The following is a 12,857-nucleotide window of genomic DNA, read 5'->3' as shown; positions in this document are numbered from 1 at the left end:
CTAAAATAGTACCCTATGCAACTCAGACAAGCCATAGCTTTCCCATTACTCTAGCAGTTTATACATCATGCAATGGGTAAGCTTAGGCTGACCATATTATCCCTTTATCCTGGGACACTCATGAATTACACAGGTTCGGTAGCTGGCTGACTACAAGCCTGCATTTCACCTGGTTTTAAGCAGCCACAGAACCTGTGTAATTCATGAGTGTTCCAGGTTAAAGGGATAATATGGTCAGCCTAGTATGCTGGACATTTGCACAGAGCACTGTATATGACATTACACAAAGGATTCACCATCTCTACTCAAAACCCCCATCACTGCAGACAGGGAGACACAGCTTGTCGCCTTGGTAACAGAAGCCGACCACCGTGGTGCAGCAGCAGCAGCAGCAGCAGCAGCAGCAGCAGCAGCAGCAGCAGCAGCAGCACAGTGAGCTAGGAGTGGACAGAGTGAGACACTACATGCCTCGAGGAAATGCCTTCAGCTTTAACTTTGATAGGACTGCTCAGTTGTCAATCAATTTGTGCGGCAAATTGCAATCACTGTACTCAGTTCTAGCAGGGTTCGTTGTTCAGCCAATCAGTGAGAGGCGAGCCTCTCATCCCGCCCACTTTTAGAGCGAAATTTCTTGCTTAGCCAAACCACAAAGGTTTCACCTACCTCGCTGGGGGACAGAAGTTAGCCAATAGAATGTCTTGGACGTTTAATAGACAGCACGATTATCCAATGAGCTGTAAGTAAATCAGCGAGGGGCAGGGTTTGGAATTGTCCTCTGTACAGTCAGTGGGGCTGACGCCTGAAGGAGACGGTGATACAGGTGATCTTGTCGTGTTGTCCTTAGTGCTGACCCTGTGTATTATGTATAGGCTGGGGGTACAGTGTTGTCCTCACTGTAATATAGACTGTATGCATATCCATTGTGTCACGCTGCAAGGCACCTGTACTATGGCAGATTGTATGTATGATATCATATGGTCCCTGTGTGTATGTGGCATACACTGCACTTTATCAAAGTATGTCAAAGTACAACATGTCCTGTACGTATGTATTGCTATGCATTGCATGCAGTCTGTGGTGCTGTACACGTTATAGTATGTGTACATGTGGCAGAAACTATGCTTATTCCACATATGTTCTCATTTCTTTGCTATCTGCCTCAGGGACACCGAACCCTGTACCAGCGCTATCAGATCATTTATTAAAAATTAATCCCTGACATTGTTTTATCATAATGAGAAAGTGGACCTGCAGGATAACTATCACAGTGCGTGCACACACACTCACTCTCTCTCACACACACACACACACACACACACACTTTTACGTGTGTGTATGTGTGTGTGTATATATATATATATATATATATATATGTATCCTATATATATGCCTGCTCCGGGGCCTGGCACTCCATAGTGATGCAGAATGATTAGCGCCGTTGCCCTCGCTGAAAGTAGATAAACAAACGTGGAGGCGCGGCACTCAGCTTCTCAGCAAAGAAAAGGACGGACAACTGTTGCCTATGTCAACGTTTCAATGTATTTTCACATCCTGACGAAAATGTGAAACGTTGACATAGGCAACAGTTGTCCGTCCTTTTCTTTGCTTAGAAGCTGAGTGCCGCGCCTCCACGTTTGTTTGTTTATATATAGATATATAGATAGAGATATATATATATATATATATATATATATATATATATATATATAGATATATTTATATATAATGAGAGATGTGTATAGGGTCACGTCAGGGTACAAATATGCTTCTGCACAGAATGTAAATTTATCCGTGTAAAGAGCCATTTGCTATAGAGGTCAAAGCAATCAATATGTTCCAGCCTAGAATCCCCTAGAATCCCCAACGCTCCTCTATAGGCTTGTGATTGGGTAAGGTGGATATAGTAACAAAATCACATCTTGGTAATAACTGTATTCAGAGAGGGAAGATCTTAGAATTGAAATCTGTTCATCAGCAATATAATGGATAGTAATAGATTATCTAGCTAGCTATCTAAAACAAGGCTAAGTTATAGGCCCTACACACTGGGCGATATTACTCAAAGATATGAATGATCTCGTTCATTAATGAACAAGAAACCGTTCATATCTTTGAGTGTGGAGTCACCAGCGATGAACGATTGGCGGCCCCGCACTCGTTCATCGCTGGTGCCCAGTTGGCTGTACATGCAGGCCAATATGGATGATCTCGTCCATATTTGCCTGCACTTCTATGTAGCCATGTGACGGGGGGAGTGAAGAAACTTAACTCCCCTGTCACTGCCCCCCCCCCCCGCCGCCGGGTCACCGGTCGGCTGTATACGCCGTCGGGCAGCTCGGCGGCGGATCGTTAAATGTATAGGGCCCATAAGTCTAGCTCCAGGTTCACACTTTGCTACATTCATTTTTGCAATACTTTGAACTGTGCAATTACTAATACGGTATACCTCTATCTCACACAAACCCCGGTACTCACACAGGATATTGAACAAGTTTTATACCTGTGGTTTGCTCTAAAATTATACAGAGCAGCTGATTGGTTGCCATGGGCAACTTCTCCACTGGTTCACTTCTCCACTCTTTTCACTGCTTCATGAATAGACCTGTAAGGACCTTATTAAGACTTGGCCGCCAATGTGGCCCACATCGGCAAACTGCACACACACATCTGCTGCCTTGTGCCTGCGCAACCTTACACATTGCGGCATGCGTCCGCAATGTGATTGACGGTGGCGGGCATTCACGGGGCGGTGTTGCGGAGGCATGCGGGCAGAATGGGGCCGGGAGTGTTTTCAGCATGTGAGGAGATGGACGTAGATCGTGCCGCGTATGCAGCATTCTGCGTCCATCTGAATAAGGTCCTAAATCTGCATAACAGTGTTGTCACGTTGCTCTGTCATTGCAACATCATATAAGTCCTCTGATTGTCCGTTTAGGTTCTTTGGTCTTAATCCAGATGTAAAGTAACCTAGATCCCCCTTTAATATCACTGCCAATCGGGGAATTTATAAAGGGATGCACGGAGGACGTCATACCGAGCCAATAGGTTAGACCAGACTTCTCCTATACATCTAGTTTCCACTCCCACATATAGCGAGTATGTGCAAGGGAGGATCAATCAAGAGATTGGAGCCTCTCTGAGGGGGTTTGGTTAATAGTTCTTTTTGTGATTTGAGAAATGGTCTTAAGAATTGTAATGGGCCCATCTTGGTTAATAATGTTATGTGCTCAGAACAGATAGCGAGGACCACTCATAAGGGCCTCAGGATGCATATGTCTTTTTGTAACCCAGTTTGAGAAATGCTTGTTGGATATTAAAATTGGAAAGTCATGGCTGACAGGGATGACGATGGGTTCACAGACGAGGTTTTTACATTATTCTACCCAGGATCTACAACGCAAAGTTCTAGTCCCTCAATGCAATTTGTCACCAACTATTATCACCCATGTGTAATTCTTTTGTGTATCTTTTCTGGCTTGTTGGCATTGGTCTTAGATGGTGTTAGGAGGCTGTCAATGGCCTCACTCATTGGGGGTAATTCCGACCCATTCGCACGCTGCTGTTTTTTGCAGCGGTGCGAATGGGTCAGTTCTGCGCAATGCGCGGCGGCTGAAATGCACAGGCACGTCGTTGCCCAGCGCAAGAAGACCGAACAAAGCGATTGCTTGCGCGATTGCAAGGAGATTGACAGGAGGAAGGCATTCCGGGGCGTTAACTGACCGTTTTCTGGGAGTGGTGCGGCGAACACAGGAATGTCCAGGCGTTTGGCGGGCGGATGTCTGACGTCAATTCCGGGACCTGCAGCGCTGGAAACATCGCACAGGGTAAGTAACTCATACCCTGGTCTAGTTGAACACAAAACTTTTTTTGCATAGCAGGGCTCCACAAGAGTTCGCAGCCTTGCTATGCAAAAATACGCTCCCCCATAGGCGGCGTCTAGCTGATCGCACGGGCAGCAAAAAGTTGCTATGTGGGATCAACTCGGAATGACCCCCATTGTCTGTTACAGCATATACATGTTGTCGGCTATCCCGCTGCCATCTGGGGGTACAGCTGTAAGGGACCTGGCCTGACTATGGGGCTAGTGGCACACTTGATCACTATCCTATCACTGTGGTAGGCTGAACACTTTAAACCAATATGCACAATACTATGTATTAATGAATTGTTCTATACTAGATCAGGTTAGCATGTGCTCCCAGAGGTGAGATGTTCCTATTCATTTACCCATTTCATTTACATATGAAATGTATTTGTTTTATTTCTCCATAAAAAAAAAAAAGTTACCTTGGTCCAGACTTATTATTAGATTTGGCCAGGATTCAGGCTGTCATGATGCAAATGAAACATACAGTCGAGTCACATTATTTTGAACATATCCTACATTTCACATTGACCGCACGTAGTCCATGAAGTAAGTCACGTGTCGTGCGCTGGCTTGGTGGGTATATCAGGTGTGCGATAGGCCGTCTGCACACATATCACTCGTTGCTGTCATGGGTAATAGGGGAGATTTATCTGAGTTGTATAAAGGGATGATTATTGGCTTTCAGGCCAAGGGTGGCAGTATTTCTGACACAGCGCAGTTTGTGAACTGTTCGCCTGCTGCTGCGGTGAAGGTGTCTATCGTGACTGGACAAATGGCATTATTGAAAATAACCGACATGGAAACTGCGGAGCACCACATGCCAGTGATTTGAGAGGTGAACGTCTGCTACGAAGGTGTGTGAGGGCCGACCGACATACTACACTGCAGCTCACCATCAAAATGAACCTGGGGGCTGCCAGACGTGTGTCTAAAACGACAGTTCAGCAAACCCTGCTGTGTATGGGGCTCGGAAGCGGTTACTCTGTCTATTAGCTGGTGGTCATAATAATGTGACTCAACCGTGTATTAATAGCAATTGCATTTTGTACGAATGATATCCGGTCCTCTAGCGTGCCAGGACTGTCGTTTATACAAATACTTTGCCTTTTATTTCAAGATCTCATTGAAAAATATGTGTTCTCTGCTATTTGTATTGAGTATGGCAGAACCTGGCAGGAGGCTGCAGGATTAGCATGGTGTAACCTTGGGAAGAACTGCTAGACTCTTACATTCATTGGGCTCCGCCAATAGAAAGGAACAGTTGCACTATTATCCAGTGTTCATGTGCATTGCTTCTCCGAGTTTCCTCATGATTTACTGCGAGACATGTCATACCTCAGTGCTGTGAAGTGGCGTCATTCCATGCACTTATTCTGGGTACTAGTGTTCCATTCTATATTTAAGCATCCATTGAGCCATTGAGGGTTGATGAGAATATGGCGGGTGACCTGCATGCTTTATTTGTACTGGGCCCAACAATATATTATGGATGTTCGTTACTGACCCTGCTTGTTTTGATTATTCTGCCTCTTCTGTTCAACTTCTTCTGAGTTACTGGATATTCTTATCTTCTACCTGTCCTGACCGTGTGTCCGCTCTGCCCCCCGCTTTCCTGCAGCATAACATAGGGGGTCATTCCGACCCGATCGCTCGCTGCAGTTTGTCGCAGCGATCACGTCGGAAATGCGCATGCGCCGGCACCGCAGCGTGCCGGCGCATGGCAGTCATCGCTGCCTAGCGATCGCCTCTGAGACAGAGGTGGTCGCTGGGTGGGAGGGGGCTGAACGGCGGCGTTAAGCCGCCGTTAGGAGGCACGGTCCGGCAGGCGTGGCCGGACCGTTGGGGTGCGTGGCGCGGCGGCTGCGTGATGCGACAAACAACTCCCGGCCAGCCGCAGGAGCTCCGCTGGCCGGGAGTTACTCCTGAAATACAAAAGCATCGCCGCTGTGCAATGCTTTTGTATATGTGTGTGGGGATGGGGGCGGCACTGACATGCGGGGCGGACTAGCCCTGTGCTGGGTGTCCCCCTGCATGTCAGGGAAGATGATCGTAGCTGTGCTACATTTAGGGGGTAATTCCAAGTTGATCGCAGCAGGACATTTTTTAGCAGTTGGGCAAAACCATGTGCACTGCAGGGGAGGCAGATATAACATGTGCAGCAAGAGTTAGATTTGGGTGGGTTATTTTGTTTCTGTGCAGGGTAAATACTTGCTGCTTTATTTTTACACTGCAATTTAGATTGCAGATTGAACTCACCCCACCCAAATCTAACTCTTTCTGCACATGTTATATCTGCCTCCCCTGCAGTGCACATGGTTTTGCCCAACTGCTAAAAAAAATCCTGCTGCGATCAACTTGGAATTACCCCCTTAGCACAGCTACGATCAACTCGGAATGACCCCCATAGTTTAGTTCAAAATGGGGTCTTAATTGTCTAATTACACATTTCATCTGGTCAGTGATCTTACTGAATTTTAAGTTCCTGCAAAGTAGTTACCATATTTAAAGTGGCATAAAGTTTAAAGGCAAAACCAAAATGGTTCTGGTTTTATTGAGGTTTTCATACAAAGTAATGTGATAGGGGCAGTGGGGGATAACAGAAAAAAGAACAGGGCAAGGGGAGGTTGTAGGTTCTTGTACCAGTACATTATATCAGAAGAAACTGTTTATGAAGTTCCAAATTGTAACTGAAGTGCAGTGTGACAGATAGATACAGTGCATCTGGAAAGTATTCACAGCTCTTCACTTTTTCCACATTTTGCTATGTTACAGCCTTATTCCAAAATGGAATAACAATTTTTTTTCAATATTCTACACACAATACCCCATAATGACAATGTGGAAAAAGTTTTTTTTTAAAGATTTTTTTCAAATTTATTAAAAATAAAAAACAAAGAAATCACATTTACATAAGTATTCACAGCCTTTGCTCAATACTTTGTTGATACACCTTTGCCAGCAATTGCAGCCTCAAGTCTTTTTGACTTGGCACATCTATCTTTGGGCAGTTTTCTCCCATTCCTCTTTGCAGCACCTCTCAAGCTCCATCAGATTGAATGGGAAGCGTCGGTGCACAGCCATTTTCAGATCTCTCCAGAGATGTTCAATCGGATTCAAGTCTGGGTTCTGGCTGGGCCACTCAAGGACATTCACAGAGTTGTCCTGAAGCCACTCCTTTGATATTATTTCTCACAGGCAGGTCACAGAGAGTATCGTCTGGATTGTACTCATCACCACCAGTGCCATTGCCATGTGGTGTCCCACAAGGTTCTATACTATCCCCCATGCTTTTTGCAGTATACATGCTCCCATTGAGCGAAATAATCAGGCGCCATGGCCTGGTCTACCACTGCTATGCAGATGATACACAACTGTACTTGTCCTTTGCCCTGGGAACTGATAACCCAATAGCAACCCTGAATGGTTGTCTAGCTAAGCTACAGGAGTGGATGAGCGCCAGTTGGCTGCGACTGAACCCGGATAAAACAGAGGTCCTTATGATACGACCGCAGCATCAAAGGACAAGATTGCAGCATAGCCAACCAACTGGACTTACACTCCGGGATTCAGAATTACAGACCAGTGATCGTGTGCGGAATCTTGGCGTTGTCCTGGATGGTGGCTTGACACTTAAACATCAGATATCAGCCATAATCAAATCCTCATTCTTTCACCTGAGGAACATAGCCAGAATCAAGCACTTAATTCCCTCAGATGATCTACCAGAAGTCATACATGCATTTGTATCATCTCGATTAGACTACTGTAATGCCCTCTACCTTGGTCTCCCAGCAAAAGAATTACAACGCTTACAGCTGGTGCAAAACACAGCTGCCAGGCTGTTAACCAACCAGCCCCGTTCTAGCCACATAACACCCATCCTCTACTCCCTTCACTGGCTGCCTGTAAGATGGCGAATCATCTTCAAGATTGGCTTACTTAGTTTCAAATCATTACATGACCAGGGCCCAAGGTACCTGAAACAGCTTCTGACCCCATACTGCCCCACTCGATTACTGCGATATGTAGATGAAGGACTTTTAGCAGTACCTAGAATCTCCCGTAATTCATCTGGGGGTCAAGCTTTTAGTCATGCGGCTCCGACTCTATGGAACTCACTTCCTCACACAGTGCGAGAGGCCCCAACTATAGAATCCTTCAAAAGTAGACTCAAGACTTTCCTGTTTACTCAAGCATTTCCATAATGTTCCTTTTAGTATCTTCATGCTTCTGTGTTTTATGAAAATGTACTTCATTATTTTCTGTACTATATTATGCTATGTATCTATCTATCTGTTAAGTGCCTTGAGTCCTATTGGAGAAAGAGAGCGCTATATAAATAAAATTATTATTATAATATCTTTGCTGTGTGGTTAGGGTTGTTGTCCTGCTGAAAGATGAACTGTCGCCCCAGTCTGAGGTCAAGAGCGCTCTGGAGCAGGTTTTCATCCAAGATGTCTCTGTACATTGCTGCATTCATCTTTCCCTCTATCCTGACTAGTCTCCCAGTTCCTGCCGCTGAAAAACAGCCCCACACCATGATGCTGCCACCACCATGCTTCACATTAGGGATGGTATTGGCTTGGTGATGAGCGGTGCCTGGTTTCCTCCAAACATGACGCCTGGCATTCACACCAAAGAGTTCAATCTTTGTCTCATCAGACCAAAGAATTTTGTTTCTCATGGTCGAGAGTCCTTCAGGTGCATTATGGCAAACTCCAGGCGGGCTGCCGTGTGCTTTTTACTAATGAGTGGCTTCCGTCTAGCCACTCTACCATACAGGCCTGATTGGTGGATTGCTGCAGAGATGGTTGTCCTTCTTGAAGGTTCTCTTCTCTCCACAGAGGCATTCTTGTAGCTCTGACAGAGTGACCATCTGCTTCTTGGTCACCTCCATGACTAGGGCCTTTCTCCCCTGATCACTCAGTTTAGACAGACGGCCAGCTCTAGGAAGAGTCCTGGTGGTTCTGAACTACTTCCATTTACGTATGATGGAGGCCACTGTGCTCATTGGGACCTTCAAAGCAGCAGATATTTTTCTGTACCCTTCCCCAGATTTCTGCCTCGAGACCATCCTGTCTCGGAGGTCTACAGAAAATTCCTTTGACTTCATGCTTGACAGTGCATGTCTGAGCACAAACCAAGTATGGGACCTAATATATAAAGGTGTGTGCCTTTCCAAATCATGTCCAATCAACTGAATTTACTACAGGTGGACTCCAATTAAGCTGTAGGAACATCTCAAGGATGATCAGTGGAAACAGGATGCACCTGAGCTCAATTTTGAGCTTCATGGCAAAGGCTGTGAAGACTTATGTACATGTGATTTCTTCGTTTTTTATATTTAATAAATTAGCAAAAATCTCAAAAAACTTTTCACATTGTCATTATGGGGTATTGTGTGTAGAATTTTGAGGGAAAAAATGAATTTATTCCATTTTGGAATAAGGCTGTAGCATAACAAAATGTGGAAAAAGTGAAGCGATGTGAATACTTTCCGGATGCAATGTATATCGTACTTCCCAACATGACCCATTCCAAGAGGGACAAAATGCACTGTTCTTGGCCTTCCCTTGTAACTTATGATTGCCACCACCTGTGGTGAAACACCTTTCTTATCAATTAACTAGTTAAACACAGATGATGGTAATCATACATCAGGAGGGAAGTCCAGGAGCTGAGCATTTTTCCCTCCTGGAATGGGTCATGTTGGGATGTAGGCACCTACTAAGAAGGGACTTTTCAAAATTCCACCCACAAAGCAGTTAAAAGGGGTGAGATAATTTCCACCTCACAGAGAAGAGTTGAGACAGCCCACCCAGCCGGGGCTATAAAGAATGCATGGTGCCAGCGATACCAAGTCGCGGAGGGGGGAGGTCACAATGCTGTGTTCCTGGACTTCCTTGCTGTGGCAGTTGCAGAGCATTCCATATCAACTGCCACATCTAAACACTGTCAAACATCGTTGAGTGGAGTGTGGCTCCCCTATTTGAATAATGGACTGCACTAAAACTGCTACCGGCAAGGAAGTGCAGCCTTAAGGTTCAGGAGATTTTTTGATGAGTCAGTGGTGTTTACCTTTTATATATGGAGATTTCAGTTATAAGTACTTAACCCAGGGCTCGACAAATCCCAGGGGCCAGGTTGCCATGGCCCCTAGATTTTGCTGCCTGGCTACCTACCGGGTGGCTCATCAACTGAAAGAAATCCTCCCTGGTCCCTGCTCAGAGCATGGTGCACCTGGGAGCGCTATTGGACACACACAACCAGCGGTTGTTCTTGTCTCAGGAGAAAGTCCTGAAGCTTCAGGACAGGATTCGTTGCTTCCTCTCTCGTCCGCAAGTGTCGATACATTCGGCGATGCAGGTGCTGGGCCTCATGGTGTCAGCATTCGACATGGTGGAGTATGCTCAATTCCATTCTCGCCCCCTCCAGAGGCTGATTCTGGCCAAGTGGGACGGCCTGCCTCACCGGATCAGGTCTGACATGATCTCATTGACTCCGGAGGTCCGTCTGTCGCTGCACTGGTGGCTCCAGGACCAACGATTGTGCAGGGGCCGTCCCTTCTGGATATCCGACTGGGTCCTGTTGACGACAGATGCCAGTCTAAGGGGTTGGGGCGCGGTGTTGGAGCAACACTCCCTTCAGGGTCGATGGACCGAGGAGGAGTTTCTCCTACCGATCAACATTCTGGAATTGCGGGCGGTATTCAACTCCTTGAACCTGGCCCAGCATTTGATTCAGAACCGTCCTGTTCAAGTACAGTCGTACAACGCCACCACTGTGGCCTACATAAATCATCAAGGCGGCACTCGAAGCCGTTTGGCAATGAAGGAAGTTTAACGGATTCTTCAATGGGCGGAACGCCATCTACCGGCCATATCGGCAATATTCATTCCGGGAGTCCTGAATTGGGAAGCGGACTTTCTCAGTCGTCAGGACGTACACTCCGGAGAGTGGGGCCTCCATCCAGAAGTGTTTCAACTCCTAGTGGAAAGGTAGGGCCTTCCAGACGTGGATCTGATGGCGTCTCGACACAATCACAAGGTTCCGATCTTCGGAACAAGGACAAGGGATCCTCAAGCAGCATTCGTGGATGCGCTGGCAGTGCCGTGGAAGTTTCGGCTGCCGTACGTGTTCCCTCCGGTGTCACTCCTGCCCAGGGTAATTCGGAAGTTCAAGCAGGAAGGAGGAATCCTGCTTCTCATAGCTCCAGCGTGGCCCAGACGGCACTGGTTCTCAGACCTTCAGGGACTCTCGTCAGAGCGTCCAATTCTACTTCCACAATGCCCAGACCTCCTCGTTCAGGGCCCCTGTGTCTACCAGGACCTGGCCCGGCTGTCTTCTCTTGAAGCTTCCGTCTTGAGGGCTAAAGGATTTTCTGAGGCGGTCATTCAAACTATGTTGCGGCCCGGAAACCGGCTTCTGCTCGGATTTACCATAGGGTCTGGCATTCTTACTTTGTTTGGTGCGCATCTAACAATTATGTCGCTTCCAAGTTTAGTACTTCCAAGTTGTCGGCTTTTCTTCAGCAGGGCCTGGACTTAGGCCTGCGTCTGGCCTCCCTCAAGGTTCAAATTTCTGCCTTGGTGTGGTTTCAGAGAAAAATTGCGACCTTACCTGATGTGCATACCTTTACTCAGGGTGTGTTGCATATCCAACCTCCCTATGTCCCGCCTGTGGCTCCTTTGGATTTGTCGGTGGTTTTGGAGGCGTTACAAGAGTCTCTGTTTGAACCTCTTGGTTCAGCTGATCTTAAGTGTCCTTCCCTTAAGGTGGTGTTTCTGCTGGCTATTGCCTCAGCTAGAAGAGTGTCGGATTTGGGTGCCTTGTCTTGTAGTTCCCCATATCTGATATTTCACCGTGACCGGGCGGTTCTTCAGACTCATCCCGGATATTTACCTAAGGTGGTTTCTTCGTTCCACCTTAATCAGGAGATTGTGGTTCCGGCACTTGTTTCTACTGATCTGTCTCCCAAAGAGCGGTCTTTGGATGTGGTACGGGCTCTCCGTATCTATGTGAAGAGAACTGCTTCTATTAGGAAATCTGATTCTCTCTTTGTTCTGTTTGGATTAATACACGGGGCTGGCCTGCTCACAAGCAGACTTTGGCCAGATGGATTAGAATGATGATTGCACATGCTTATGTGAAGGCTGGTCTGTCAGCTCCTGCTCACATTACGGCCCATTCTACTCGGTCTGTTGGACCTTCTTGGGCGGCCCGCCGTGGTGCGACCCTTGAACAATTGTGCAAGGCGGCTACGTGGTCCTCAGTGAACACGTTCATTAGGTTCTATGCCTTCGATACTGCCGCTTTCCAGGATGCTTCCTTTGGACGCCGGGTTCTTGTGCCCGCTACAGTGCTTCCCCTCCCATAAGGAACTGCTTTAGGACATCCCCCAATGTCTATCCTTGTGGAGCCCAGTGTACTCCACAGCAGAAAACGAGATTTATGGTAAGAACTTACCTATGTTAAATCTCTTTCTGCGAGGTACACTGGGCTCCACAAGGCGCCCACCCTGACGCACTTAGCTTCTTTGGGTTGGTATGGCATTAGCCGCTGACACTTTTCTCGTCGTGAGAATGTGGTGTATGTGGCTACTAACTGTTGTCGTCTCTTTTCCTGCTACTGCATTGGGCTGGTTAACTAAACTGAGCTCCTGTGCACGGGGTTATAGAGGAGGCGGCGCTATGCATCTTGGGAACAGTCAAAGCTTTTCAGCCTGTTGGTGCCTCGATCAACATCCTACTCTACACCCCAATGTCTATCCTTGTGGAGCCCAGTGTACCTCGCAGAAAGAGATTTAACAAAGGTAAGTTCTTACCATAAATCTCGTTATCTCCGCCTGTGGATCTTTTGAAATGTGTCAGCTAGTAATGGATACACCTGTGCACCTACTAGCAGATCCGGGAGACATGCACGGTTAGGAGTCCCTGAGGACTGGCGTTGGAGAACCCTGGTTTAGGGATTTGTGGATAATACAGCAAGC

General features: G+C 46.8%; 1 protein-coding gene across 2 annotated transcripts in view; it reads left to right on the top strand.

The window, feature by feature from the left end:
- Positions 1–657: 657 nt before the first annotated feature.
- The window catches only part of EPHX3 (epoxide hydrolase 3), a 111,630-nt gene continuing 99,430 nt past the window's right edge, over positions 658–12,857 (top strand). Inside the window, exon 1 of one of the 2 annotated variants that reach the window (XM_063931638.1) lies at positions 658–736. In XM_063931638.1, coding sequence (XP_063787708.1) covers positions 694–736 — 43 coding nt within the window. In that variant the 5' untranslated portion in view covers positions 658–693. The other variant, XM_063931639.1, reaches the window with a different exon arrangement.

Source organism: Pseudophryne corroboree, chromosome 6 (genome assembly GCF_028390025.1).
Source record: "Pseudophryne corroboree isolate aPseCor3 chromosome 6, aPseCor3.hap2, whole genome shotgun sequence".
NCBI classification, from domain to species: domain Eukaryota; kingdom Metazoa; phylum Chordata; class Amphibia; order Anura; family Myobatrachidae; genus Pseudophryne; species Pseudophryne corroboree.
The sequence above is the reverse complement of the archived record's forward strand: the minus strand, read 5'-3'. Positions and strand labels throughout refer to the sequence as shown.